At 45.1% G+C, this 24880-nt stretch overlaps 1 protein-coding gene across 1 annotated transcript in view; it reads right to left on the reverse strand.

Annotated features, from left to right (window-relative positions):
• LOC125242763 overlaps positions 1-23433 on the reverse strand; it is a 41679-nt gene extending 18246 nt beyond the window's left edge. Inside the window, exons 1-37 of the mRNA XM_048151697.1 lie at positions 23268-23433; positions 21987-22184; positions 21453-21584; positions 20973-21107; positions 20274-20386; positions 19720-19905; positions 19249-19405; positions 18888-18951; positions 18407-18524; positions 17868-17991; positions 17170-17295; positions 16440-17024; positions 15825-16023; positions 14109-14494; positions 13816-14003; positions 13544-13747; positions 13272-13475; positions 13000-13203; positions 12728-12931; positions 12456-12659; positions 12184-12387; positions 11912-12115; positions 11640-11843; positions 11368-11571; positions 11096-11299; positions 10824-11027; positions 10552-10755; positions 10280-10483; positions 10008-10211; positions 9825-9939; positions 9206-9333; positions 5163-5322; positions 4138-4325; positions 2921-3041; positions 2204-2473; positions 837-1042; positions 416-584 (exon numbers count right to left, since the gene is read on the reverse strand). Of these exons, the coding sequence (XP_048007654.1) occupies positions 416-584; positions 837-1042; positions 2204-2473; positions 2921-3041; positions 4138-4325; positions 5163-5322; positions 9206-9333; positions 9825-9939; positions 10008-10211; positions 10280-10483; positions 10552-10755; positions 10824-11027; positions 11096-11299; positions 11368-11571; positions 11640-11843; positions 11912-12115; positions 12184-12387; positions 12456-12659; positions 12728-12931; positions 13000-13203; positions 13272-13475; positions 13544-13747; positions 13816-14003; positions 14109-14494; positions 15825-16023; positions 16440-17024; positions 17170-17295; positions 17868-17991; positions 18407-18524; positions 18888-18951; positions 19249-19405; positions 19720-19905; positions 20274-20386; positions 20973-21107; positions 21453-21584; positions 21987-22184; positions 23268-23315 (6972 nt within the window). The 5' untranslated portion in view covers positions 23316-23433. The remainder of the gene's footprint in view (positions 1-415; positions 585-836; positions 1043-2203; positions 2474-2920; positions 3042-4137; positions 4326-5162; positions 5323-9205; positions 9334-9824; positions 9940-10007; positions 10212-10279; positions 10484-10551; positions 10756-10823; positions 11028-11095; positions 11300-11367; positions 11572-11639; positions 11844-11911; positions 12116-12183; positions 12388-12455; positions 12660-12727; positions 12932-12999; positions 13204-13271; positions 13476-13543; positions 13748-13815; positions 14004-14108; positions 14495-15824; positions 16024-16439; positions 17025-17169; positions 17296-17867; positions 17992-18406; positions 18525-18887; positions 18952-19248; positions 19406-19719; positions 19906-20273; positions 20387-20972; positions 21108-21452; positions 21585-21986; positions 22185-23267) is intronic.
• Between the last annotated feature and the right edge of the window lie 1447 nt (positions 23434-24880).

Raw genomic sequence — 24880 nt, forward strand, 5'->3', positions numbered from 1 at the left:
AAACGGAGGATGTAAATTTAACTCATAAATACGTGCGTCTGCCGTACCGGGACGCGCGCTCGTACCAGGCGACGGCGCGGCGGCTCGGGCTGCCGGGGGACCTGGTGCAGGGCGTGCCGCAGACCTCTCTACGCGGAATAGTTCCCTTCTTTATCAATAGACGCTACGTATTTTTTACCGACACTCGACGGAAGCCCAGTAGTAATGATAAAGGGTGGTCCAGATATAGAGGTCGGTTTTGAAAATGTTGATTCCGGCGATTAACCAATAAGAATAAGACAAATTATGAATGAGGAGAGGCGTTTTAATCAATTTTAATTTTAGCAAAAAGTATAACAATATTATAACCTATATGTGTTACCTCCCACCTGTGTGTGTGTGTGTGGGTGTGTGTGTGTGGGTGTGTGCGTGTTACCTTAGGGCAGTCGTCGCGGATCCTCCCAGCTAGAGAGCACAGTGATATCGTAGTGAAGTCCCAGCTGGCAGCCGCGGCGTCCCACCCGACAGTCTCGACCATCTCCACCAGGTATTCCACGATGGCTGTGTTGCTGACCACTTGACGCCACGACGCTTTCGATATGTCACTGAAATACATTACTTTATTAGGTTGTACAATTTACAAAATATTGTGTCAATTTACTGAATGACGTAGAATTTAATTTTTTGACAAGCAAAGACATCTGCAATCGATGCTTAGAATAAATTAGAAAACTACTGCCTTGGAAGAGATTTGAAGTAGCGATGATAATAAAGTGTAGTTAACGGCCGAGAAAAGCGAGGCCGTTTAAAGAGTCAAGGCTAGCGTTTGGTTATTAGGTTATTACATTTTTTTTTACCTCTCATATAGCATGGTGTGCTGGTGCCTATAATAAGCGTTGACTATGACAGCCGGGTCGGTGGCGACCCCTGCGGCCGCCTCGCTGATGAACGTGGCGTCGATGACTTGCGGCTCGTGCGCGTGCGCAAGGTAAAAGCTGCGCAACATCACGAGGTACTTGGCGCGCAGCGGCGCTAGCGAGTCCGGTGACGACTTCGATTCCGCCTGGGAAAAAAAAGGTTGGATTCAATTGGAACCGATAATTTTTGTAAAACATGTTTTAGAGCCATGAGGGGAACTGTCAAAGATATGTACCAATCTACCAATGCGTTCAAAATATGAAGTGGTATGAAGGTTTATCTATCATACAAACACCCCACTCCAACCGGTTTTTCTTTGCTGCCTTAGCTTCTGGAATATACCGTTAGCGATGCACCAATGGCACACTTCCAGTGGCGGTCTCTCCGAATTAAATGGTTGAGCAGAAAGATTGCTATGGCAGCCTTCTGAGTCAAATGGTTCAGCAGACAGACTGAATCGTTCGATACTAAAAACTCACCTGTAGTGTATGGCAATATCCATTCCCAGTGACAAGTTCCTCCAACTTAACTCTATGACTCGCCATCTCACTCCCTCGATTCTCCTTCCCTTTCTCTCTGTTTCCCTTCTAGTATCACTTTAGCGATGCTCCAATAGTACCCTACTATGGGATGGGAGCCTTCGGAGTCAAATGGTTTGGTAGAGAGAGTGAATCGTTCAATATAAGAAACTTACCTGAAGTGTATGGAAATATCCCTTTCCTGTGACGATTTCTTCTAACTTTACTCCGTGACTCACCATCCCACTCCCTCGTTTCTCCCTCCCTTTCTCTCTTAGTTCCCCTCTAGTATCACTTTGGCGATGCTCCAATAGTATACATCAGTAGCGGCCCTTGAGTCAAATGGTTTAGCAGAGCGTCCTTCAATACAAAAAACTCACCGGAAGTGTATGGAAATATACATTTCCAGTGACGATTTCTTCCAACTTAATTACTTGCCATCCTACTCTCCCTATTTTTCATCCGTTTTTCTCTTAGTTTCCATTCTAATATCACTTTGGCAATGCTCCAATAGCAGCTTCTAGCAGTCTGCGAGTGCTGAATGGTTCAGGAGAAAGATTGCGTCGTTCAATAAAAAAGATCACCTGAAGCGTATGGAAATATCCATTCCATGTGACAATTTCTTCTAGCTTGACACCGTGCATGACTCGCCATTCCACTCCCCCTATTTTCCCTCCCTTTCCCTTCTACTATAACTTTAGCGGTGCTCCAATAGTATCCTTCTATAGCAGCCTCCCGCGTCAAATGGTTTAGCAGAGAGACTGAGTCGTTCAATACTAGAAACTCACCTGAAGCGTATGGAAATATCCATTTCCTGTGACGATTTCTTCCAAGTTCACCCCATGACTCGCCATCCCACTCCCCCTATGTTCCCTCCCTTTCTCTGTTAGTTTCCCCTCTAGTATCACTTTGGCGATGCTCCAATAGTATCCGTCGGTGGCGGCCCGCTGCGTGAGATGGTGGAGGAGAGGGAAGGGTGACGTCACGTCGGCGGTGACGGCGTCCACGATGTTGGCGAGGTGCTGCTTGGCCACGCTGATGGTCTCGAAGTGGGGCCACTGGAGAAACAATGTTGAGTTACATTTTATAGTTACTAGGTATGTAATTGATCCTAGATTTGACCTTTTTTCTAAATGTCTCGAATTTAATTTGACACAAAATGACCTTTTCATGCACTCTGTATGATTTTGACATTATCTGGAAACGCGAATATTTATTAATTTGTAATAGAGGAAGTTCTTTTAACACAGTTTTCGAGTAGCATTATGGGATCTGGTAACTGTCCTAACTGGACCAAATTTTAGATTTTAAATTTTAGATTTTTATGTTATACAGTTGCCAAATGAAATATTTCACTGCGGACATGATATTAAAATGATCTTAGTAAACTTATGTCCTGATTATTTTTGGCACCTGGTTGCTCAGCAACTTCAGTTAATTTAGTAAGCTTAACTGTTATGTTACTTATGTTGCTAAAATGATCTGATTATGAAAGTGGTACTTACAAAAGCGTACCCGGCGAAGAGCGAGCAGACGACCGCGTAGTCATGCAGCACGCGAGCGAACTCTTCCACGAAGTACTGGTTTTTGAACAGCTCCTCGCCCCACGCCTCTTCTTCCTCGTTCCTGTGAGAATATTAAGAGTTACGATCAGAAAAATAATAGGCTAGTTTCCTACTAGTCAAATCAGCTTCTTTTTAAGAACTGTCAAAACGATTTGCTAATATGGAATTACTATGAAATACTGAGGAGTGACGTCACGGTCAATTCATTTACTTTATATCTTTCTATTTGACTTATTAAATATAAATTATGTTTAATCATAACTACTGTCCATATTTTTCTTCTAATTATGGGGTGCTTTATTTCGTGCACTGCATAAAATATTTTATGTTAAGTATAGGAAACTAGCCTATTAAGTGCGAGCTACATTTTGTAAAATTTACGAAAACATAACCCTATAATCGTCACATACGGATATATGTATAAGATAAGACATAAAATGATGTAAACAGGGCCTGTAACTTTCATACCGATGACATCAATTTGACGTCAATCTACATATAGGATGATTCAAATAGTTCTATTGTAATAATTAATCATTATTTAATAATCAATTTAATCGTTTACAAATGTCTTCAAAAGTAAGCTATTCATACGTGGAATAATTAATACCTACTCGATACGTGAAACGAAAAGGAAACAATTTGTTTGTTTTTATAATTTATTGAAATATGATACGAAACTATTTAATAAAATGTATGTATAAAAAATTAACAAATAATTTAATTTACTTTTCAAGTATCAAGTAGGTATGAATTATTTTACGTATGAATAGATTACTTTTGAAGTCATGATTAAAATGATTTATGAATAATGATTAATTATTAAATAAAACTCTGAATCATCCTATATGCAGCGTGACGTCAAATTTATGTCATCGGCATGAAAGTTACGGGCCCTGGATATAAGACTAATCTACGGAAAATGCGAGCACGTTCGGTGAACATGTCTAAACGGGTAAAAGCACCGATTAACAGCTAGAAAAAGATGGCAGTTTAGATTTGCTAAGCCTATTGGAGTTAACTTGTGACAAAAGGTTATCACAAAATATGGTGCCGTACAGCGTCACCTTTTTTCAGCTCTCTTTCTCGGCATAATGATATATTTATTTGTTTAGTTCTTAGAAATAACAGAATATTATAGTTGCTATTTAATGTACCTGTGTAGAATCAGTGTGCGGAGCAGCGCCGCTCGGAAGACGACCTTGTTCATGTAGGCAACCGTGTCGTGTTGATCGAGCTCCGGCGAAGAATCTCCTGACTGCCCGATGACGGTCTTAATGGCCGCCGTGTCGTCGAGGGGACAGTTCAGGTTGGAGTGGACACAGTCGTGGCGCAGCGCAAACACCTAAAATACAAAAAGGTTTAACTTTAGCAGATGTGAAAGAAAAAAACAAAGAAAAGAACCTGCAATTCGTGCCTTCGTGTTCATACGTTTCGAATGATTTGTGGATAGTTTCACTAGACTTCTATAGACGGGATATAAACCTTGAAATAACGGGGCTCGACCAAAACAAAGACAACAAAATCCTCTTATTTGTACAACGAAATTCTCTTATTTTTGTTGAAATTATCCATACCACGACCATTACCATTTGACGACCGGTCTGGCGCAGTCGGTAGTGGCCCTGCCTGCTGCGCCGCGGTCCCGGGTTCGAATCCCGGTAAGGGCATTTATTTGTGTGATGAGCACACAAATAAATGCCCTTACCGTATTTGTTCCTGAGTCATGGATGTTTTATATGTATAACACAAGCCTTTTTGAGCTTACCGTGGGCCTCAGTCAATCTGTGTAAGAATGTCCTATAATATTTATTTATTTTATTTATGTATTTACTGTATTTATACAAATATTATAAATGGTAAAGCGTCTGTGTCTGTTTGTTTGTCCGTCCTTCACGGCAAAAAGGAGCGACGAATTGTCGTGATTTTTTAAGTGGAGATAGTTGAAGGGATGGAGAGATCGGAGAGTGACATAAGCTACTTTTGTCTCTTTCTAACCCCTACTGCAATTTTCGAATTTAACGCGATCGAAGCCCCGCGCAAGAGCTAGTTATAATCACAATTCTAACAAACATTGCAGCACAACTCATGCTAGTTGGGCATCAAAGTTTTTAAACTGTACCACGATATTAAAACGTTTAGTGAATATGACGACAAACTATAATTTAAAATCGATGCCTACCTCCACAGAATCCTCATGTTTCTCAAAGTCGAACAGCTGTTTCAAGAGTTCCGCCACATCATCAGTCTCATCCGGCATCTGTGAGTCGCCGAACTGGGGCAGTAGATACGGGCACAGTGACGCTATGTGCTCTACCCTTTGGATGTCTAAAGATTCCGAGCTGAAAGAAGTCAAATATTGATTCATTATTTTTATTACATTTGCTAGAATAGGTACATTTAATCACAGATATAAGACGGAAGGAGATCGGATATGTCGGGCGACCCAAAAACCGATTCAGAGAATGATACAAAAGGCGGGTCATTGACAATGTACCTCCTGGTTACCGTTGCCAATAAGCTAGTTTCCTATACTTAAAATAAAATATTTTATGCAGTGCACGAAATAAAACACCACATAATTAGAAGAAAAATATGGACAATAGTTTATACAAAACTAGCTTTTACCCGCGGCTTCGCCCGCGTAATAAAAGTATTCTTATTGAAACGTTTACAAAAAATAAGATTTTCATTTGGATCCGTAGGTTTCTTTGTAAAATACATCATCATCATTCCCTTGCCCATTTCCCATTATTTGGGGTCGGCGCAGCAGATCATCTTGTTCCATTTCTCTCTATCAACCGTCATTTCCATACTAATACCTTTCACTCTCATATCATTGTTCACACATTCCATCCATATTTTCTTAGGCCTTCCACTACCATTGTATCCATCCACTTTCATATTTACCACTCGTTTTATAACATTGCTTTCATCCCTCCGCATTACATGCCCATACCATGCTAACTTACTTCCTCTCAATTTCTGTCACTGGTGCTACTTTCAGGCTTCCTTTTATATACTCATTCCGAATCCTATCTAGTCTTGTCGCACCACACATCCAAATACATCTGTCCGCAATTATTTCGATTAAGGTAAAGCGGGGCAATTCTCGACTGGGGGGCCATTGTAACTGATCTATTTGCTGTACGGTCTGGTTTTGGCTGACTGTACCTTACACATATTACTATTGTTTAAAATAAATTCTTGCAATAATTGTAGAATTTTTACACAGCGACCACAGCGTAGGTAGTAGGTACGAATATTGTATTTTACATATATAAATATTTATACTGGGGAAACTTCATACAACCCACATAGCCAGTATCTCGACGCTATGGTCGGTAGGGTAAAAAGTACTTCCTTGCATTATCGCTTAAAATTTTTTCCATTTTACTTATACTTATGGCAAACGTAAACATATAAAAGGCAAGCAAAACAACGATCTTCTTACAGCACATTGAATGTAATAGTTATTACGGATGCAGGATACTCGCCGATGCCTACTTACTAATCCCTTCCCACTGAGCCACCTGCATTTTACACTGCCTAGATATCGATTGCAGACCGATTATTCCGACCCCAATCCCTATTCTTATCCCCGTCCCTATCTCTATCTTTGTCCCCGTCCCCGTCCCGTCCCTGTCGCCGTTCCTCCCCTATCCCTATCCCCGCCCCGTTCCATATTTTTATCCCTATCCCTATCCCTAACCCTATCCCTATCCCTATCCCTATCCCTAACCCTAACCCTATCCCATTCCTGTGCCTGTCCCTGTCCCTGTCCCTGTCCCTGGACCTGTCCCTGTCCTTGCCCCTGTCCTTGCCCCTGTCAAATTATCATGCTAGGAGGTGAACTTTGAAAAATCCTTTCTTAGTGCTCCTCTATGGAACTTCCGTGTCAATTTGAAATCTCTTGAACCAGAAGTAAATATAAAAACTAAAGCTATACTTATGGCTATTTTGGATATTTTAACCCCATTGCACAAAACAGGGGAGAAAATTTCTTTTCCACCTCATTAGATTTTAAAATAGTTGTATTTATCGTGATCAGCGACCCGATAAACCATAAAAACGATACCCATATTGTGTTTTTGACTTTACCCCTTTAGGGGTCAAATTTTCAAAAAACCAGAAACATGTATTTAGTCATATGTCTTTAGGAATCCTCCTGTGAAGTTTCGAATAAAATAGTCAAACTAATCTTGTTTCCCCATTAGGGTGGAGCGAAAAAACACTTTTCTGGAATTAGCAAACCTAATAGTTATCAATCAATGCCCCTTAGTCTATGAAGCCTTTGTGCAAATTTTCAGCTTTTTAAATCAACATCTTCTGTCTCCGCATCAGGTTTGAAATTTTGAAAATCTCATACAAACCTGAAAATTTAACTTTTAGATAAAAAATGTTTTTCGGCAGTATTATGTTCAGTATACATTATTGATACATATTATTACAAGAAACTACCAAAAATTGCGAAAACAGCGTTAAAAATCGCCAATTTTCAGTATTTTAGCGGCTATTTTGGCGAATGTACTGAAACTAAACAAACTTTGGCGATTCTTGACGCTATTTTCGCAACTTTTTGTAGTTTCTCATAATATGTATCAATAACATATACTAAACATAATACTGGCGAAATTTTTTTTTTATCTGAAAGTTGAATTTTTAGGTTTGTATGAGATTTTCAAAATTTCAACCCTAATGCGGAGGCAGAAGATGTTGATTTAAAAAGCTGAAAATTTGCAGAAAGGCTTCATAGACTAAGGGGCACTGATTGATAACTATTAGGTTTGCTAATTCCAGAAAAGTGTTTTTTCGCTCCACCCTATTCCCCATACAAACTTTGAACCCCCATTTCACCCTTTTAAGAGGAGAATTTTGAAAAATCCTTTCTTAGTGCTCCTCTACGCCATATAAGGAACCTGTGTGCCAAATTTAAATTCTCTAGGACCAGCGGTTTCGACTGTGTGTTGATATGTCAATCAGTCAGTCAATATCTTCTTTTATATATTCAAACTCCATTGCACCACAACAGAGGAGAAGGTATTTCACTTCCGCCTCGTTAGATTTTAAAAACGTTGTATTTATCGTGATCAGCGACCCGATAAACCATAAAAACGATACCCATATTGATTTTTTGACTTTATCACCCCCTTTACACCCTTTCAGGGGTTTAATTTTCAAAAAACCTGAAACACGTATTCAGTCATATGACTCATATGTCTTAACACTTTCGAAACCGGGCTCTACGCGGCGCTACGACATTTTCGCTACATACGGGGAAACCCATGTAATCGGCTACGCTTCTACGAGCGATGTACCCGACAGTCGGGTTCTTGGTAGCGAAAGTGTTAAGGAATCTTCCTGTGAAGTTTCGAATAAAATAGTCAAACTAATCTTGCTTCCCCATACAAACTTTGAACCCCCATTTGACCCCCTTAGGAAGTGAATTTTGGAAAATCATTTCTTAGTGCTTCTCTACACTATATAAGGAACCTACTTGCCAAATTTGAAATCTCTAGGACCAGCGGTTTCGGCTGTGTGTTGATATGTCAGTCAGTCAGTCAATATCTTCTTTTATATATTTTTTTGATATTTAAACCCCATTGCACAACAACAGGGGAGAAGGTATTTAACTTCCGCCTCGTTAGATTTTAAAAAGTTGTATTTATCGTGATCAGCCACCCGATAAACCATAAAAACGATAACCATATTGATTTTTTGACTTTATCACCCCCTTTTCACCCTTTTGGGGATTAAATTTTCAAAAAACCTGAAACACGTATTCAGTCATATGTTTTAAGGAATCTTCCTGTGAAGTTTCGAATAAAATAGTCAAACTAATCTTGTTTCCCCATACAAACTTTGAACCCCCATTTGACCCCCTTAGGAGGTGAATTTTGGAAAATCCTTTCTTAGTGCTCCTCTACACTATATAAGGAACCTACGTGCCAAATTTGAAATCTCTAGGACCAGCGGTTTCGGCTGTGCGTTGATATGTCAGTCAGTCAGTCAGCTTCTTCTTTTATATATTTAGATTTCTATTTAATAAGTCAAAGAGGGAGATATAAAGTAAATTAAGTGTCCGTGACTCAGACTCAGTATTTCATAGTAATTCCATATAAGCAAATCGTTTCGACTTTTGACAGTTCTTAAAAAGAAGCTGATTTGACTAGTAGGAAACTATAGAAGGATTTACCTATTGAAGGATTCTACGTGAATACTCACTCGTTCGTGAGTTCCGTTCTCGCGGCCCGCGTGGCTCGAGCCCTGAACTGTTGGTCGCTGGCGCCCGCGTCTTGCCACGCGCTGCGGACCTCGCACCAAGTCTCCACGTTTAGAAGCCCGGATCCGCGCTGAAATATAAATAGTTTCAGTCAACTTTGTGCTCGATGATTTTGTAATTTCTTACAATTTCTACTTCAAACTTCTTATTTATTAACTCGATGGGTAGGCAGACAGTAGGCCGGGCTAAGATAGGCGGTGGTTTGTTATTCGTCACCTGTTACGTTTTAACAAGCGGGCCATTTTTTTTAAAGTTGTCCACCCCACTTTTTTTGTAACATGGGTGTTTTTTAAGCGGTTCATACTCAGAATCGCGAGGTCTTTCGATCCTACCGCGAGGAAAAAATGTCCCAAAATTCTGATACATTTTTCAAACCTTCAAAAATAGTAACGGAATGAGAAAAAACCTTGGGAAAAAAGTGGGATGGACAACTCTGAAGAAAATGGCTCAAGTATGAAAGTGCGAACTATAGTTAATGTGTTTTAAAGAGTTAAATACTACTTACTATATTTAGCTGCAGTCTTAAAACACTTCATTCTGGTCTTCACGGCTCCATGTTACCTGTACAGTCAGCTGCAGAGTGAACAGCGCGAGCGCCAGCTGCGTACAGTCGCGGCCGCTCAGCTCGCTCGCCAGCGCCGCCGCCGCGCCCGCCAGCCGCTCCAGCGCCGTTGTGCTCCACACGGCTCCATGTTACCTGTACAGTCAGCTGCAGAGTGAACAGCGCGAGCGCCAGCTGCGTACAGTCGCGGCCGCTCAGCTCGCTCGCCAGCGCCGCCGCCGCGCCCGCCAGCCGCTCCAGCGCCGTTGTGCTCCACACGGCTCCATGTTACCTGTACAGTCAGCTGCAGAGTGAACAGCGCGAGCGCCAGCTGCGTACAGTCGCGGCCGCTCAGCTCGCTCGCCAGCGCCGCCGCCGCGCCCGCCAGCCGCTCCAGCGCCGTTGTGCTCCACACGGCTCCATGTTACCTGTACAGTCAGCTGCAGAGTGAACAGCGCGAGCGCCAGCTGCGTACAGTCGCGGCCGCTCAGCTCGCTCGCCAGCGCCGCCGCCGCGCCCGCCAGCCGCTCCAGCGCCGTTGTGCTCCACACGGCTCCATGTTACCTGTACAGTCAGCTGCAGAGTGAACAGCGCGAGCGCCAGCTGCGTACAGTCGCGGCCGCTCAGCTCGCTCGCCAGCGCCGCCGCCGCGCCCGCCAGCCGCTCCAGCGCCGTTGTGCTCCACACGGCTCCATGTTACCTGTACAGTCAGCTGCAGAGTGAACAGCGCGAGCGCCAGCTGCGTACAGTCGCGGCCGCTCAGCTCGCTCGCCAGCGCCGCCGCCGCGCCCGCCAGCCGCTCCAGCGCCGTTGTGCTCCACACGGCTCCATGTTACCTGTACAGTCAGCTGCAGAGTGAACAGCGCGAGCGCCAGCTGCGTACAGTCGCGGCCGCTCAGCTCGCTCGCCAGCGCCGCCGCCGCGCCCGCCAGCCGCTCCAGCGCCGTTGTGCTCCACACGGCTCCATGTTACCTGTACAGTCAGCTGCAGAGTGAACAGCGCGAGCGCCAGCTGCGTACAGTCGCGGCCGCTCAGCTCGCTCGCCAGCGCCGCCGCCGCGCCCGCCAGCCGCTCCAGCGCCGTTGTGCTCCACACGGCTCCATGTTACCTGTACAGTCAGCTGCAGAGTGAACAGCGCGAGCGCCAGCTGCGTACAGTCGCGGCCGCTCAGCTCGCTCGCCAGCGCCGCCGCCGCGCCCGCCAGCCGCTCCAGCGCCGTTGTGCTCCACACGGCTCCATGTTACCTGTACAGTCAGCTGCAGAGTGAACAGCGCGAGCGCCAGCTGCGTACAGTCGCGGCCGTTCAGCTCGCTCGCCAGCGCCGCCGCCGCGCCCGCCAGCCGCTCCAGCGCCGTTGTGCTCCACACGGCTCCATGTTACCTGTACAGTCAGCTGCAGAGTGAACAGCGCGAGCGCCAGCTGCGTACAGTCGCGGCCGCTCAGCTCGCTCGCCAGCGCCGCCGCCGCGCCCGCCAGCCGCTCCAGCGCCGTTGTGCTCCACACGGCTCCATGTTACCTGTACAGTCAGCTGCAGAGTGAACAGCGCGAGCGCCAGCTGCGTACAGTCGCGGCCGCTCAGCTCGCTCGCCAGCGCCGCCGCCGCGCCCGCCAGCCGCTCCAGCGCCGTTGTGCTCCACACGGCTCCATGTTACCTGTACAGTCAGCTGCAGAGTGAACAGCGCGAGCGCCAGCTGCGTACAGTCGCGGCCGCTCAGCTCGCTCGCCAGCGCCGCCGCCGCGCCCGCCAGCCGCTCCAGCGCCGTTGTGCTCCACACGGCTCCATGTTACCTGTACAGTCAGCTGCAGAGTGAACAGCGCGAGCGCCAGCTGCGTACAGTCGCGGCCGCTCAGCTCGCTCGCCAGCGCCGCCGCCGCGCCCGCCAGCCGCTCCAGCGCCGTTGTGCTCCACACGGCTCCATGTTACCTGTACAGTCAGCTGCAGAGTGAACAGCGCGAGCGCCAGCTGCGTACAGTCGCGGCCGCTCAGCTCGCTCGCCAGCGCCGCCGCCGCGCCCGCCAGCCGCTCCAGCGCCGTTGTGCTCCACACGGCTCCATGTTACCTGTACAGTCAGCTGCAGAGTGAACAGCGCGAGCGCCAGCTGCGTACAGTCGCGGCCGCTCAGCTCGCTCGCCAGCGCCGCCGCCGCGCCCGCCAGCCGCTCCAGCGCCGTTGTGCTCCACACGGCTCCATGTTACCTGTACAGTCAGCTGCAGAGTGAACAGCGCGAGCGCCAGCTGCGTACAGTCGCGGCCGCTCAGCTCGCTCGCCAGCGCCGCCGCCGCGCCCGCCAGCCGCTCCAGCGCCGTTGTGCTCCACACGGCTCCATGTTACCTGTACAGTCAGCTGCAGAGTGAACAGCGCGAGCGCCAGCTGCGTACAGTCGCGGCCGCTCAGCTCGCTCGCCAGCGCCGCCGCCGCGCCCGCCAGCCGCTCCAGCGCCGTTGTGCTCCACACGGCTCCATGTTACCTGTACAGTCAGCTGCAGAGTGAACAGCGCGAGCGCCAGCTGCGTACAGTCGCGGCCGCTCAGCTCGCTCGCCAGCGCCGCCGCCGCGCCCGCCAGCCGCTCCAGCGCCGTTGTGCTCCACACGGCTCCATGTTACCTGTACAGTCAGCTGCAGAGTGAACAGCGCGAGCGCCAGCTGCGTACAGTCGCGGCCGCTCAGCTCGCTCGCCAGCGCCGCCGCCGCGCCCGCCAGCCGCTCCAGCGCCGTTGTGCTCCACACGGCTCCATGTTACCTGTACAGTCAGCTGCAGAGTGAACAGCGCGAGCGCCAGCTGCGTACAGTCGCGGCCGCTCAGCTCGCTCGCCAGCGCCGCCGCCGCGCCCGCCAGCCGCTCCAGCGCCGTTGTGCTCCACACGGCTCCATGTTACCTGTACAGTCAGCTGCAGAGTGAACAGCGCGAGCGCCAGCTGCGTACAGTCGCGGCCGCTCAGCTCGCTCGCCAGCGCCGCCGCCGCGCCCGCCAGCCGCTCCAGCGCCGTTGTGCTCCACACGGCTCCATGTTACCTGTACAGTCAGCTGCAGAGTGAACAGCGCGAGCGCCAGCTGCGTACAGTCGCGGCCGCTCAGCTCGCTCGCCAGCGCCGCCGCCGCGCCCGCCAGCCGCTCCAGCGCCGTTGTGCTCCACACGGCTCCATGTTACCTGTACAGTCAGCTGCAGAGTGAACAGCGCGAGCGCCAGCTGCGTACAGTCGCGGCCGCTCAGCTCGCTCGCCAGCGCCGCCGCCGCGCCCGCCAGCCGCTCCAGCGCCGTTGTGCTCCACACGGCTCCATGTTACCTGTACAGTCAGCTGCAGAGTGAACAGCGCGAGCGCCAGCTGCGTACAGTCGCGGCCGCTCAGCTCGCTCGCCAGCGCCGCCGCCGCGCCCGCCAGCCGCTCCAGCGCCGTTGTGCTCCACACGGCTCCATGTTACCTGTACAGTCAGCTGCAGAGTGAACAGCGCGAGCGCCAGCTGCGTACAGTCGCGGCCGCTCAGCTCGCTCGCCAGCGCCGCCGCCGCGCCCGCCAGCCGCTCCAGCGCCGTTGTGCTCCACACGGCTCCATGTTACCTGTACAGTCAGCTGCAGAGTGAACAGCGCGAGCGCCAGCTGCGTACAGTCGCGGCCGCTCAGCTCGCTCGCCAGCGCCGCCGCCGCGCCCGCCAGCCGCTCCAGCGCCGTTGTGCTCCACACGGCTCCATGTTACCTGTACAGTCAGCTGCAGAGTGAACAGCGCGAGCGCCAGCTGCGTACAGTCGCGGCCGCTCAGCTCGCTCGCCAGCGCCGCCGCCGCGCCCGCCAGCCGCTCCAGCGCCGTTGTGCTCCACACGGCTCCATGTTACCTGTACAGTCAGCTGCAGAGTGAACAGCGCGAGCGCCAGCTGCGTACAGTCGCGGCCGCTCAGCTCGCTCGCCAGCGCCGCCGCCGCGCCCGCCAGCCGCTCCAGCGCCGTTGTGCTCCACACGGCTCCATGTTACCTGTACAGTCAGCTGCAGAGTGAACAGCGCGAGCGCCAGCTGCGTACAGTCGCGGCCGCTCAGCTCGCTCGCCAGCGCCGCCGCCGCGCCCGCCAGCCGCTCCAGCGCCGTTGTGCTCCACACGGCTCCATGTTACCTGTACAGTCAGCTGCAGAGTGAACAGCGCGAGCGCCAGCTGCGTACAGTCGCGGCCGCTCAGCTCGCTCGCCAGCGCCGCCGCCGCGCCCGCCAGCCGCTCCAGCGCCGTTGTGCTCCACACGGCTCCATGTTACCTGTACAGTCAGCTGCAGAGTGAACAGCGCGAGCGCCAGCTGCGTACAGTCGCGGCCGCTCAGCTCGCTCGCCAGCGCCGCCGCCGCGCCCGCCAGCCGCTCCAGCGCCGTTGTGCTCCACACGGCTCCATGTTACCTGTACAGTCAGCTGCAGAGTGAACAGCGCGAGCGCCAGCTGCGTACAGTCGCGGCCGCTCAGCTCGCTCGCCAGCGCCGCCGCCGCGCCCGCCAGCCGCTCCAGCGCCGTTGTGCTCCACACGGCTCCATGTTACCTGTACAGTCAGCTGCAGAGTGAACAGCGCGAGCGCCAGCTGCGTACAGTCGCGGCCGCTCAGCTCGCTCGCCAGCGCCGCCGCCGCGCCCGCCAGCCGCTCCAGCGCCGGCGCCGCGGGGCCCAGCGCCGCACACACCAGCTCCATGGTCTTTGACACGGATGACTGGGATATCATTATTTCTGAAAAACAAAACGGATGTCTAAATTGAGGATTAAAGATTTTCACAAAAAATACACAAGACAAGATAATTTTAGAACAAAACGGCCAAAACCGCCAAATTAATAAGTCTGCGGTAGCTGAACATCTGCTACAGTCGGGACCAAACCACTGGATCGAGCTCCATAGTCCCAAAATTCTATCAACGGAACGTCTGTTCTACAGCAGAAAAGTACGTGAAGCGATTGAAATTAGGAAGCATCGAAATTTCAACCAAAATGAGGGACAGGGAATTTCTTCTTCGTGGAATCCAGTGATTAGCAAATGTAAGCGTGAAAAAACACCGAGGGACACACCGGCTGATGTCGTGAGTGTTGTGTGTAGGCAAAGTGACAACCCTAGCGCAAAAGTGAATAATCAAGAACAAGTGCGGGTAGTTCGAGAAACTCGCGCGGCTAGAAGATGTTGATGCAATTCCTCGCCAGTCTACCCGTGACCACGAACATAATGTGATGTTCGAAACGTCGGGCCTAATATGAATGTAAGTGTTTACGCGATTAAGTCCCGTTTTGTTCTAAAATTATGAGTGCAAATCGTGTTAGTCTAAATCAATACAAGACAAGATCTTAATAAAAGGCATAAGTCCTTGGAACCTTTTTTATAGCAGATCAGAAGCAGTACAGATCGTCATTGGCTACGTCATATATTGCAGATGATTGTTGCAGCGTCTAGTAAATCATGTGTTGTGGGGAAGTTGATAGCATCGTCTTCGGTGGCTAAATAGACCTATACCAAAGCGGCATCTTCTACCACAGCGATCGCAGACATGATCAGAGTTCAGAGGAGGAGGTCTGGCAGAGCGTAGATTTTTAACCCCCGACGCAAAAACGGAGGGGTGTTATAAGTTTGACGTGTCTGTCTGTCTGTCTGTCTGTCTGTCTGTCTGTTTGTCTGTGTGTGTGTGTCTGTCTGTGGCACCGTAGCTCCCGAACGCATGAACCGATTTAGATTTAGTTTTTTTTGTCTGAAAGCTGAGTTAGTCGGGAGTGTTCTTAGCCATGTTTCATGAAAATCGGTCAACTATGTCGCAGTCGGGGGTTTTTTCAAAATTTTAATTTTTACGGAAATGATTCTGTCTGAGACTTTCTAAACCAATCCTTGTCAGGCGATTTTCTTTGCCATTTACTCACCGCATTCGTCATCGGTCGCCAAACACATGAACAACAAGCTCCTACTCTTGCTAACGACTTCATTGGCATCCTCTTACACACAGCCACCAGGGTGCCTTCAATCGACGTTAGAGAGAGATAGATAGCTACACATCTACCACATGTAAGAAAAGGACAGACTCACCGCCATCGTCGTCAGTCGCCAAACACATCAGCAACAAGCTTCTACTCTTGCTATCATCTTCATTGACCATCCGCTTACAAACAGCCACCAGACTTTCTTCGACCAAAGTTCCTCGCAGCCATCTCCTCACGGCAGGTAGGCGGCAGTGCGGGTGCGAGAGGGACAGCGAGATGCACCACTCCACTACGGACGGGGGGAACTGGAAGAGAACTAGATTTAAGAAAGGCTTTTGATACCGTGAAGCATCATTTAAGGTGCGCTTTTTAATTTGAAACAGTCAAATTGATGGTTTTAATGGACGTTGTTTAATTTTTAACTAGCAATTTAGTGAATAAGTTACTTTACAGTGAGAAAATGAAGGCAAAACATAATATACCTATTAAAAAACAGAACTAAAATGTCACAGATTTAAGAAAGGCTTTCAACACTGTACACCATCGCAAAGTTTAAGCTTTTCTTAATAAATATGGTTAAATTGGTGTTATAACAGACGTAATATAATTTTAAATACTTAACTAATTCAATACATTACTTGTTTTAACACAACTTTATACAAAAATGCGAAAAAATATTTGGAGTACCACAAGGCACAAGCTTAGGACCGATAAAACTGACCTGTTTGAAAGAATCCAGCAAAGCGTCTTGTTCTTGTTCAGACAAATGTTTCATTAGAAGGAAAACAATATCCGCTACAGCTTTGGATCGCATCGTATCCCCGGCTAACCATCCTCTTAAAGTTTTATCGTATAGCCCGTAGATGGAATCTGAATCAAAATGTCTTGACAACGCTAAGAAGAGATTCTTATCATCAAACTCAATAAGAAGAGTAAGTAGCGGACTGAAGACGGTGTTAGCTACTTGCTTTCTGCTAGCAAACTCGAAGTACTGAGCACAAATTTTCTCAACGACATTGTTTAAGTTATGTTTGTATCGTTCTTCCACAGATGCGTTACTTTGCTGGTTAATTTCTTCAATATCATCATTCTCTGCTTGCTTCTCATCGTTGAATTTAATGCTTTTTGGTTTCTTAGTATCTTGAGCAGTTTTGAGTGTTTGTAGTAATAATATGTGTGCGTCGAGCAGGGAGGTTATATCGTTGTGGTCGGTGGAGAGCTTGTCGATCTGAGCGACGACAGTTGAAGCGATGTTTTGCCAGAAGTTCCTGGCCAGCTGGTCGTATTTGTCAGCGCCTTCTTTAGCCTGTAAAAAGACGTTTAAAGTTAACAAAAACATCTAAAATATAGTAACTGTGTAGTATCAGTGTGTGTAGCCTTAAATTCCGTAGTTTTAAAGTGGTTTAAGCTCTTCAAAAATTGGCTACAATAATAATAATAAGTATCGGTACCTCAAGCGACTGCCTCAGCCAGTATTTGACCAGCGACGCCATGTTACCACCCGAGTACCGGACCAAATTGTTTGTAGTCTGTCCATCATGCCCTGCTAGGATTTTCTCCAACCACGTCCTATGTACCTGTGAATAAAAGAACAACAGTCACAATACACTGTTGAAATGCATATCTGAAGATTGAAATAGGATGTTTTTTTAAACGAACTGGAATAGAGAAAGTTGTTGAAGTTGAATTTCACCTACTTCCCGAATTCAAATGTATGATCGATCTGAGAAGGAAAATCGCCAGGAACTCTATAATAAAACAACGAAACAAAACTGTGTTGGATTTTTTAAATCTCTTGATGATTCTGAGTTGACTGGAGAAAAACGAGTCTACGATAAAATAGGTTTTTTTGCAAAAAAAATATCGCCGACTGTGCCTTCCTTTCAACAGTCTACTGTTCTCCAATACGTTTCTAAAAACCCCTTACTCGATGGGGATACGACGTTTCATAACAGAGTTCCTATGCCCACCTTTCTGCTCCATCATCAGATCAGCTCCATGATACCATAATATTGCATTGTCACGAGATTTGCATATGTGTGCAAAATTTCAGCTCAATCAGAAACCGGGAAGTCGGTCAAATTTAACTTCTACGTTTTGATCCAAACTAACAAGTTGAATAAAAACTTGTAAAAAAATAGAATCTTACTGCTGTAGCGACCTCCACCATGAAATCAGCTTGCTGCAGGGAGAGGTAGCGAAGGCACTCGGAGAGGCTCGCGATCCAGGACTGTCGCTCGCTTTTTGACGATATTACACTTTTCTTCTCTAGTCTAGGGGAAACAATGGAAAATTTGTATAAGCGAGGGAAGGAACAGATGTTAGCAAAATACAATTAAGTGAGAGAGACTACCAGTCTATTTATATTAAATAATATTGTTTTAAAATGGGCAGTCAATCTCGTAAGATATTAGCCCAGAATTACACTAATTTAACAAAATATTCATTCCGTATTTTAAATTAGATAGTACTATCAGCCACCACAAATGTGGCTTACCATACAGAAGGGTTCTTATGGTTCATTTCATAAGCAATACTTGCAATAAGGACCATTCTATCAAATAATTTGTTAGAATTTCGGATAATTCGGATATAATTATTGGAAAAGCATCTGAAAGACACAAATAAACTGTAATTGTTATAAAAACCACAAGGATTTTGTAAGCATTGTAAATAATATTTAGTTACCCTTTAAATACAGCATTGAAGAAGGTCTCATATAAGTGTTTAGTGAGCATGTGTTGAGGCAAGAACGCCAACAGCGGCAGCAGCATGCTCGACAGGTGTTTGGCGTCGCCCCAGCCTCCTGCGAACGCAAACGGGTCTTCATTAAACCAGGTCGGTGGCAAACAGGCATACGGCCCGCCTGACAAGTAGTCACCGTCGCCAATGGATGCCTGGAATTGGAACTGTTGCCTTTAAAAAGTGTATAGGTACATACATTCAGTATTCAAATAAATTAGACGACAATTTGAGTTCCAAAAGTTGCAATAAGACTACGGAAGATATTAACACTTTCGAAACCGGGCTCTACGCGGCGCTACGACATTTTCGCTACATACGGGGAAACCCATGTAATCGGCTACGCTTCTACGAGCGGTGTGCCCGACAGTCGGGTTCTTGGTAGCGAAAGTGTTAAATAAAAAAATATGAATGTTTGATGACATACCGTTTTCTAAGACGTCGATTATCCTCTTGATCAGAAGATCCTTTTTGTCTAGCCACGTGTCGCCCTAGACAAATAATACATAATTATGTATTCATAATATTAATGAAAATAACGCTAAGATATCTGTTCTTAGTCTATGTATAGTCATATTTTTTATTCCGTCTAAGCTAACTTTGTATTATTTTGAAAAATACCTCTAAAATGAGGGAGTGTTTTTAAATTTAATATTAATGTAAATTAATGAAGACATTATCAAATGCCAATATTTGGTCGTACTTGGCGCAGTCAGCAGGACCACACAAAGTGGTTCTGTAGACTAGAGACAAAGCATTCATATTCAATGGTAAGAAATTAATATTACCTTAACATGTCGTAGTAAAACTAGAAGGCAGCACCACTGTTGGGCCAGGGTAGACGGCGCTCCTAACAATAGTTTTGCTGTTTTAGAGCCGTGAGCGGCCCCGAACGTGTCACCATAGCGGGCGATTATGCGGCCGAGGGCGCCGAACCAAGATGCTCTGAGAAACAAATACAGGATCAATCATTACAAAAAAATTAAGTAAAAAATCAGCTTTAAAATATTGCTTTTTGTAGCATATTTAAACCGCTGACCTGAGCTGGTTCTTAAGAAGCTGCTAATCATGAACAGTAAGGGAATCAATTGCCATAAAAAATATATCGAGGAATTCATATTTTTTGGTAACAAGAACCGTGTAGCGGCAAAAGACGAGATGGATGCCCTTGGTGTCATTTTTTTACTCGTGACCTTTTTTCACCTTTATCGCAAAGGTATTCTCTATCAGTCAACCTTTAGGCAAAGCAGAGAGCTTACCTGACTTGTTGCGACTTGTTGGAGGCCATCTTCCAGAAGGAGCTGGCAGCTAGGAGCGGCGTCAGTTCCCCCCACAGCCACTCATCGTGCTGCGAAGGCAGATGCTGCACGAAAAACTCCAAGCCTTGCAGGCTGGCCGTCACCAGTCTGGCCCATTGCAGTTCCTTCTCTTCGGGTGTAAGGATCCTAAAATATAATTAAAAGTATAAAAACAGGCGAATAGAGAAATGATTAAAGTTGATATAGGTAACATGAAGCTTCGTAACGTCAGCTGCAGGGGTAGATTTAATGACGGTAGCAATGTAAATAATCAAGCTATGTATGTGGTGGTCTAAAACTATGAAGAGTAGAAAAAAAACAGGCAACACGTCTGCAATTGATGCTATTCATTCTGAGGCCGGGATTTCAAGTCTTACCCAAACCAGTAATTTTTTTAAATTCTGAGAGGAAAAATAGCAAAAAAAAATGCTTTTCAAACGAAAGTTAAGGAATGGTAACCACCCAACAAAATGGAATTAATCTGAATAAATATATTGTCCAGAGATGAAACTTACTTCTTGCTGAGGGCAGCTTCAGCGTTACCGACGAGGTTCTCCAGGAGATGGGCGATCACTTCAGACATGCAGAAGGATATCACATCTGGCAGCTTGTTTTCTGGGAAGGTTGACTGCAGAACAAATTATATTGGTATTTTAAGTTGGTAGAAAAAGTTGGTAAAGAGCGAAACCTGACAGTGAAATGATACAAAATACCTGAATCATCTAAACAAGAGTACTTTTTAAGTTTTATTTATAAACTAAGGCATTATCAGACGACGCATTAGACGAATCCGTTCAAGGTACGACCTTGAACTGTTAATCTTATTTTGTTCTTTAAAAGCATGCCTTAAGAGATTTTTTTAAACTAACTAAGGTAACAATAGGGTTGAATATATCCAAGTTGCTTTTTGTCAGTATGAAGATTAAGAATTTCCCGTGATTACCTTTTTGATTTTTGTCGACCTCCCGATATTTCGATGCAGTAGTGACACTGTGAGTGTGTTTGGACAGACCATCGAGTGTGAATGCGACCAGTGGTAACGCTGAAAGTGAACGCAGCCGACGCGCGCGAAGGAGGGTAGATCGCGCGCTGTCTATGCAACTTCGACATCCAGCCACCTTCGTCAGTTTTCCGTGATCATGATGCATGCAAGACGCTAAAAGCCATTATTCCCCGCGTATTATTTGTGGTGTATTTTCTAGGCTAGTGCTTACTGTGAGAGACGCCCGGGCGGCCGCGGCGGCCGGGGCGTACTCGTCGTACTGCGCCTGCAGCCACGGCGGCAGCAGCGCCTTCAGCTGTGGCGCCAGGCGCCGCCCACAAGCGCCAGCAATCACGCCATGGGCCACCTGTTCACGTGTTAAACAAGACACAACTTTAAAATAGGAATAAAACCGATTTTGTATGGAATAGAGAGGAATTATCACCCTTCAAACTTTACAGGTTGTGGGCTTAGCCAAGGTCACAATCGCTACACCTTAGACAAGAAAATACGTCTCTCTATGATAATTCCATATTATTCGCGAGAGTAGCTAACTTGTCGAGGCCCTTAGGATGGTTTTCTTAACCAATTGGAATTTATAAAGTTACTTTTCAAAATGGCTTAATCATACATTTCATTTCAGCTTCAAGCAAATGCAGTTTCAAGGAGGAACTTGCGGGTTCTATAGCTCACAAAACAAGAACAACATTACCTGAGCGGACTCTCGCACTTTATGATCCGTGTCCGTCGTGAGTTGCTTGTAGTAGTGCGCCCAGCTTCCCAGGGCTGCTACCACGTCTTCAACGTCAGCTTTCCTGACCAGGTCGCACAGCTCCTGTAGAGCCTGAGAAAGCAGTAGCGGTTGAGCAATCATATGTAACAAAAAATAGTGTCTCCCGTTCTATGTGCATCTTTTCAATTTAAGATTAGCAGTTAAGTATGTAATAAATGCATGTACGTTTCTTAGAAATAAACAGATTAAATTCTAATTATTATTACTTTTTTTTTTAAGTTATTAGTTGGGATTTTGGATGCATTTAAAATCATTTACTACTTATAATCCATTTCTACAATTTTTACCATGCAGCCTAATAATTTCCGATTCCGTGATCATGATGCCTGTAACTGCATCAAAATATCAGGAGCTCAACTAAAATCAGGTGATCACGGTCTCTATCCCGATCAATATAGAAGTCTAATGAAAATAACCATGAATCATTAAAAACTCTTATTATAAAAAGCTCACCTTGGTCTTAGTAATAGGATCCTTCTTATTCAGTTTCTTCAGACACAGGGTAAAGTCCGGGTTGAGTGCGGGGTCCAGTGGAGCAGCCAGTGTGGGGAACAGCACCGGGAGCACCTTGCCGGAGCTGCTGCTCATGAGACCGGGGTCCATGCGGACTGCATTGTTTAGGAGCTCTGCGCTGCGGCCACTACTTGATGGCTGTTGAGGCATTTAAAGCAATATTTCAACAAATTGATGTAGAATATTGTCATATGTGCACATTGGAGATTATAATGATAGAATTTGTTTATCTACTGCTGCATTTTATAAAGTCACTTTAAGCTCAGGAATGCACCCTTGAAATCAACAGTGGTTATAAAACATGGTCTAGGTAAGAAAGTATTATTTTTACTAGAGATGGGCCGAATATTCGGTAAATATTCGGTATTCGGCATATTCGGCAAGTTTTTCAATGTTCGTATTCGGCCGAATAATTTGGTTTCATTGCCGAATATTTACCGAATAAACAAAGTAAATAACTAATGAAGATCTTACGAATTCCATTAGATAATAAGCTCCTATTGTAGTAGCTTTCTAAGGAACTACTAAAAAGAAATAATTACCTTTGCCTCAAAACATAAATACAATTGTTTATTTAAAAAATAGAAAAACCCATAGTTTAAGAGTTGAGAAGAGTTCAGAGTTGTTTTAATTAAGTTTTAATTATCCACTAAATCATAAGAGCAAATGTAGTTCTAGTAACATAATGTAACCATTATCAATCATTTAATAGTTTTAATCTTAATATATGCTTTCTGAATATGGCGTAACCGAATATTCGGCCAAATGTTCGGTTCGGTAAGAGCTGAAACAAATCTTCGGCCGAATATTCGTATTCGGCAAAGTCCATATTCGGCCCATCTCTAATTTTTACTAACAATTATGCAATTCTTATATATACAACTTTACTGAAGAGACTTTTTAAAGACTTTAAAATCATAAATGCAAATACAACAAGTAACCCATTGCACTCACTATCACAGGAGTACAGGAGCTTAATTAATATCAATAAAAAAAAGAATGTGCAGACGAAATTGACCATGTTTCTTGATAACAAATCTTATTGGTGCCAATAAAAAATATGTAGTAACTTTTGCCAACTAATAGAAGCCTTTGAAATCTACATCTTTGTGGCTCTAGGTTTATCAATAAGGTATTTAATATAAACAATAACCTGTATGTAAAATGAACAATTATTATGCTGCTGAAAATAAATCTAAATAATATTCAGTATTTACGTACCCGAACATTATTCTTCGTCCGCTGAGTCTGCTTGGTTTTGCCACCCATTCTAGATTAAAACAATGAGATTATTGTAACTGAACTATTCCTAATAGCATATTTTAGGGCCAATAGTTATATTTTAGCCCAAAATTGTGCAAAATATTGAATGAAAGAGTGGTGCAAGTTGCAAATAGAAACGTCAATTTTAGGAATTACGTCAAAAAAATGACGTTGACAACATCACATACGAGCTGTTCGGGTTTATTGTTTTCATACTGGCATGGCTCGAGGAGGTGTATTTTTCTTATCTTAATTGATTGTTCAAAAAGAAAAACATATTGACATTACCCGCTATGTACATATACGAAATCTGTATTTTTGTTCGGAAAAACCTGTCTTGCTTTAGAACAATTACTATGACATCAAATCAAAGCGAAAAGATTATAGGAAAACCGGCCAAGAGCGTGTCGCGCCACGCTCAGTGTAGGGTTCCGTAGTTTTTCGTATTTTTCTAAAAAACTACTGAACCTATCAAGTTCTAATAGAGTGTGGCTAATGAAATATTGCCCCAACTTTTGGCGGGAAATTCAAAAAATCTAGGGCTGGTCACACTTGGTATAGTAGGAGATATAGTTTTGATACTAGAAAATATTTTTGATTTCTGTGCACACTTATATTGAAAATCAATAGAAATTGCTAATATATGTACAGAAATTTGACAAAATCTGTTAGCATTTGACGTATTAATGATATGATATTAGTGGATATGACGCCCGATTTTCAATCCGTAGGTCGCGGGTTCAAATCCTGGCTCGTACCAATGAGTTTTTCGGAACTTACGTACGAAATATCATTTAATATATACCACTAGCTTTACGGTGAAGGAAAACATCGTGAGGAAACCTGCATACATCAGCGAAGAAATTCAAAGATTTATGTGAAGTCTCCAACCCGCATTGGGCTAGCGTGGAGACTATATAGCCCGAGCCCTCTCAGACATGAGAGGAGGCCTGTGCCCAGCAGTGGAACGTATATAGGCTAAATTATATTATTTATTTTATTTTTTATATTTTTATATCAAATTACTACTGACCAGTCACTTCACTGATTTCTTCTAAATTTTGGTTTTCGTAAGTAAGTCGTTACGTTCCAATATTTTTATTTTATTAATGCTTTCCAGAGCTTCGAGTTTCTCCTTGTCTTTACACTCTTTTCCTGTTTATGAGATTTAAGTTTTATTATATTCACATACTTAATCAAAGTTATAGGCAAATGTAACTAAAGTAGTAGTAATGTACTAGTAATTAAAGTATCAAAATATTAATAGAGCACCAACCTACTATATTGTTTATGTGAAGTATGGTATACCTGACATACCTTCTTGATTATGTTCTAGGATTCATCTATGGCCTCGTTGCCATAGTAATAATTTAAGTAGAGAAAAACTATCCTGTCATAATATACTTCAAAATAACATTAACATATTTATTATACTAGAATAATATAAAATATTATATAAAATGTGCTTCAGCTTTCTTTTCAATAGTCGTTAATCAAGTTCTCACGCACGCCAGCTTCCACGTTCATCAGTGAGAACTTTACATGGTAGCAGAGGTGAAACTGTAAGTCGA

This window comes from Leguminivora glycinivorella, chromosome 3 (assembly GCF_023078275.1).
Source record: "Leguminivora glycinivorella isolate SPB_JAAS2020 chromosome 3, LegGlyc_1.1, whole genome shotgun sequence".
NCBI classification, from domain to species: domain Eukaryota; kingdom Metazoa; phylum Arthropoda; class Insecta; order Lepidoptera; family Tortricidae; genus Leguminivora; species Leguminivora glycinivorella.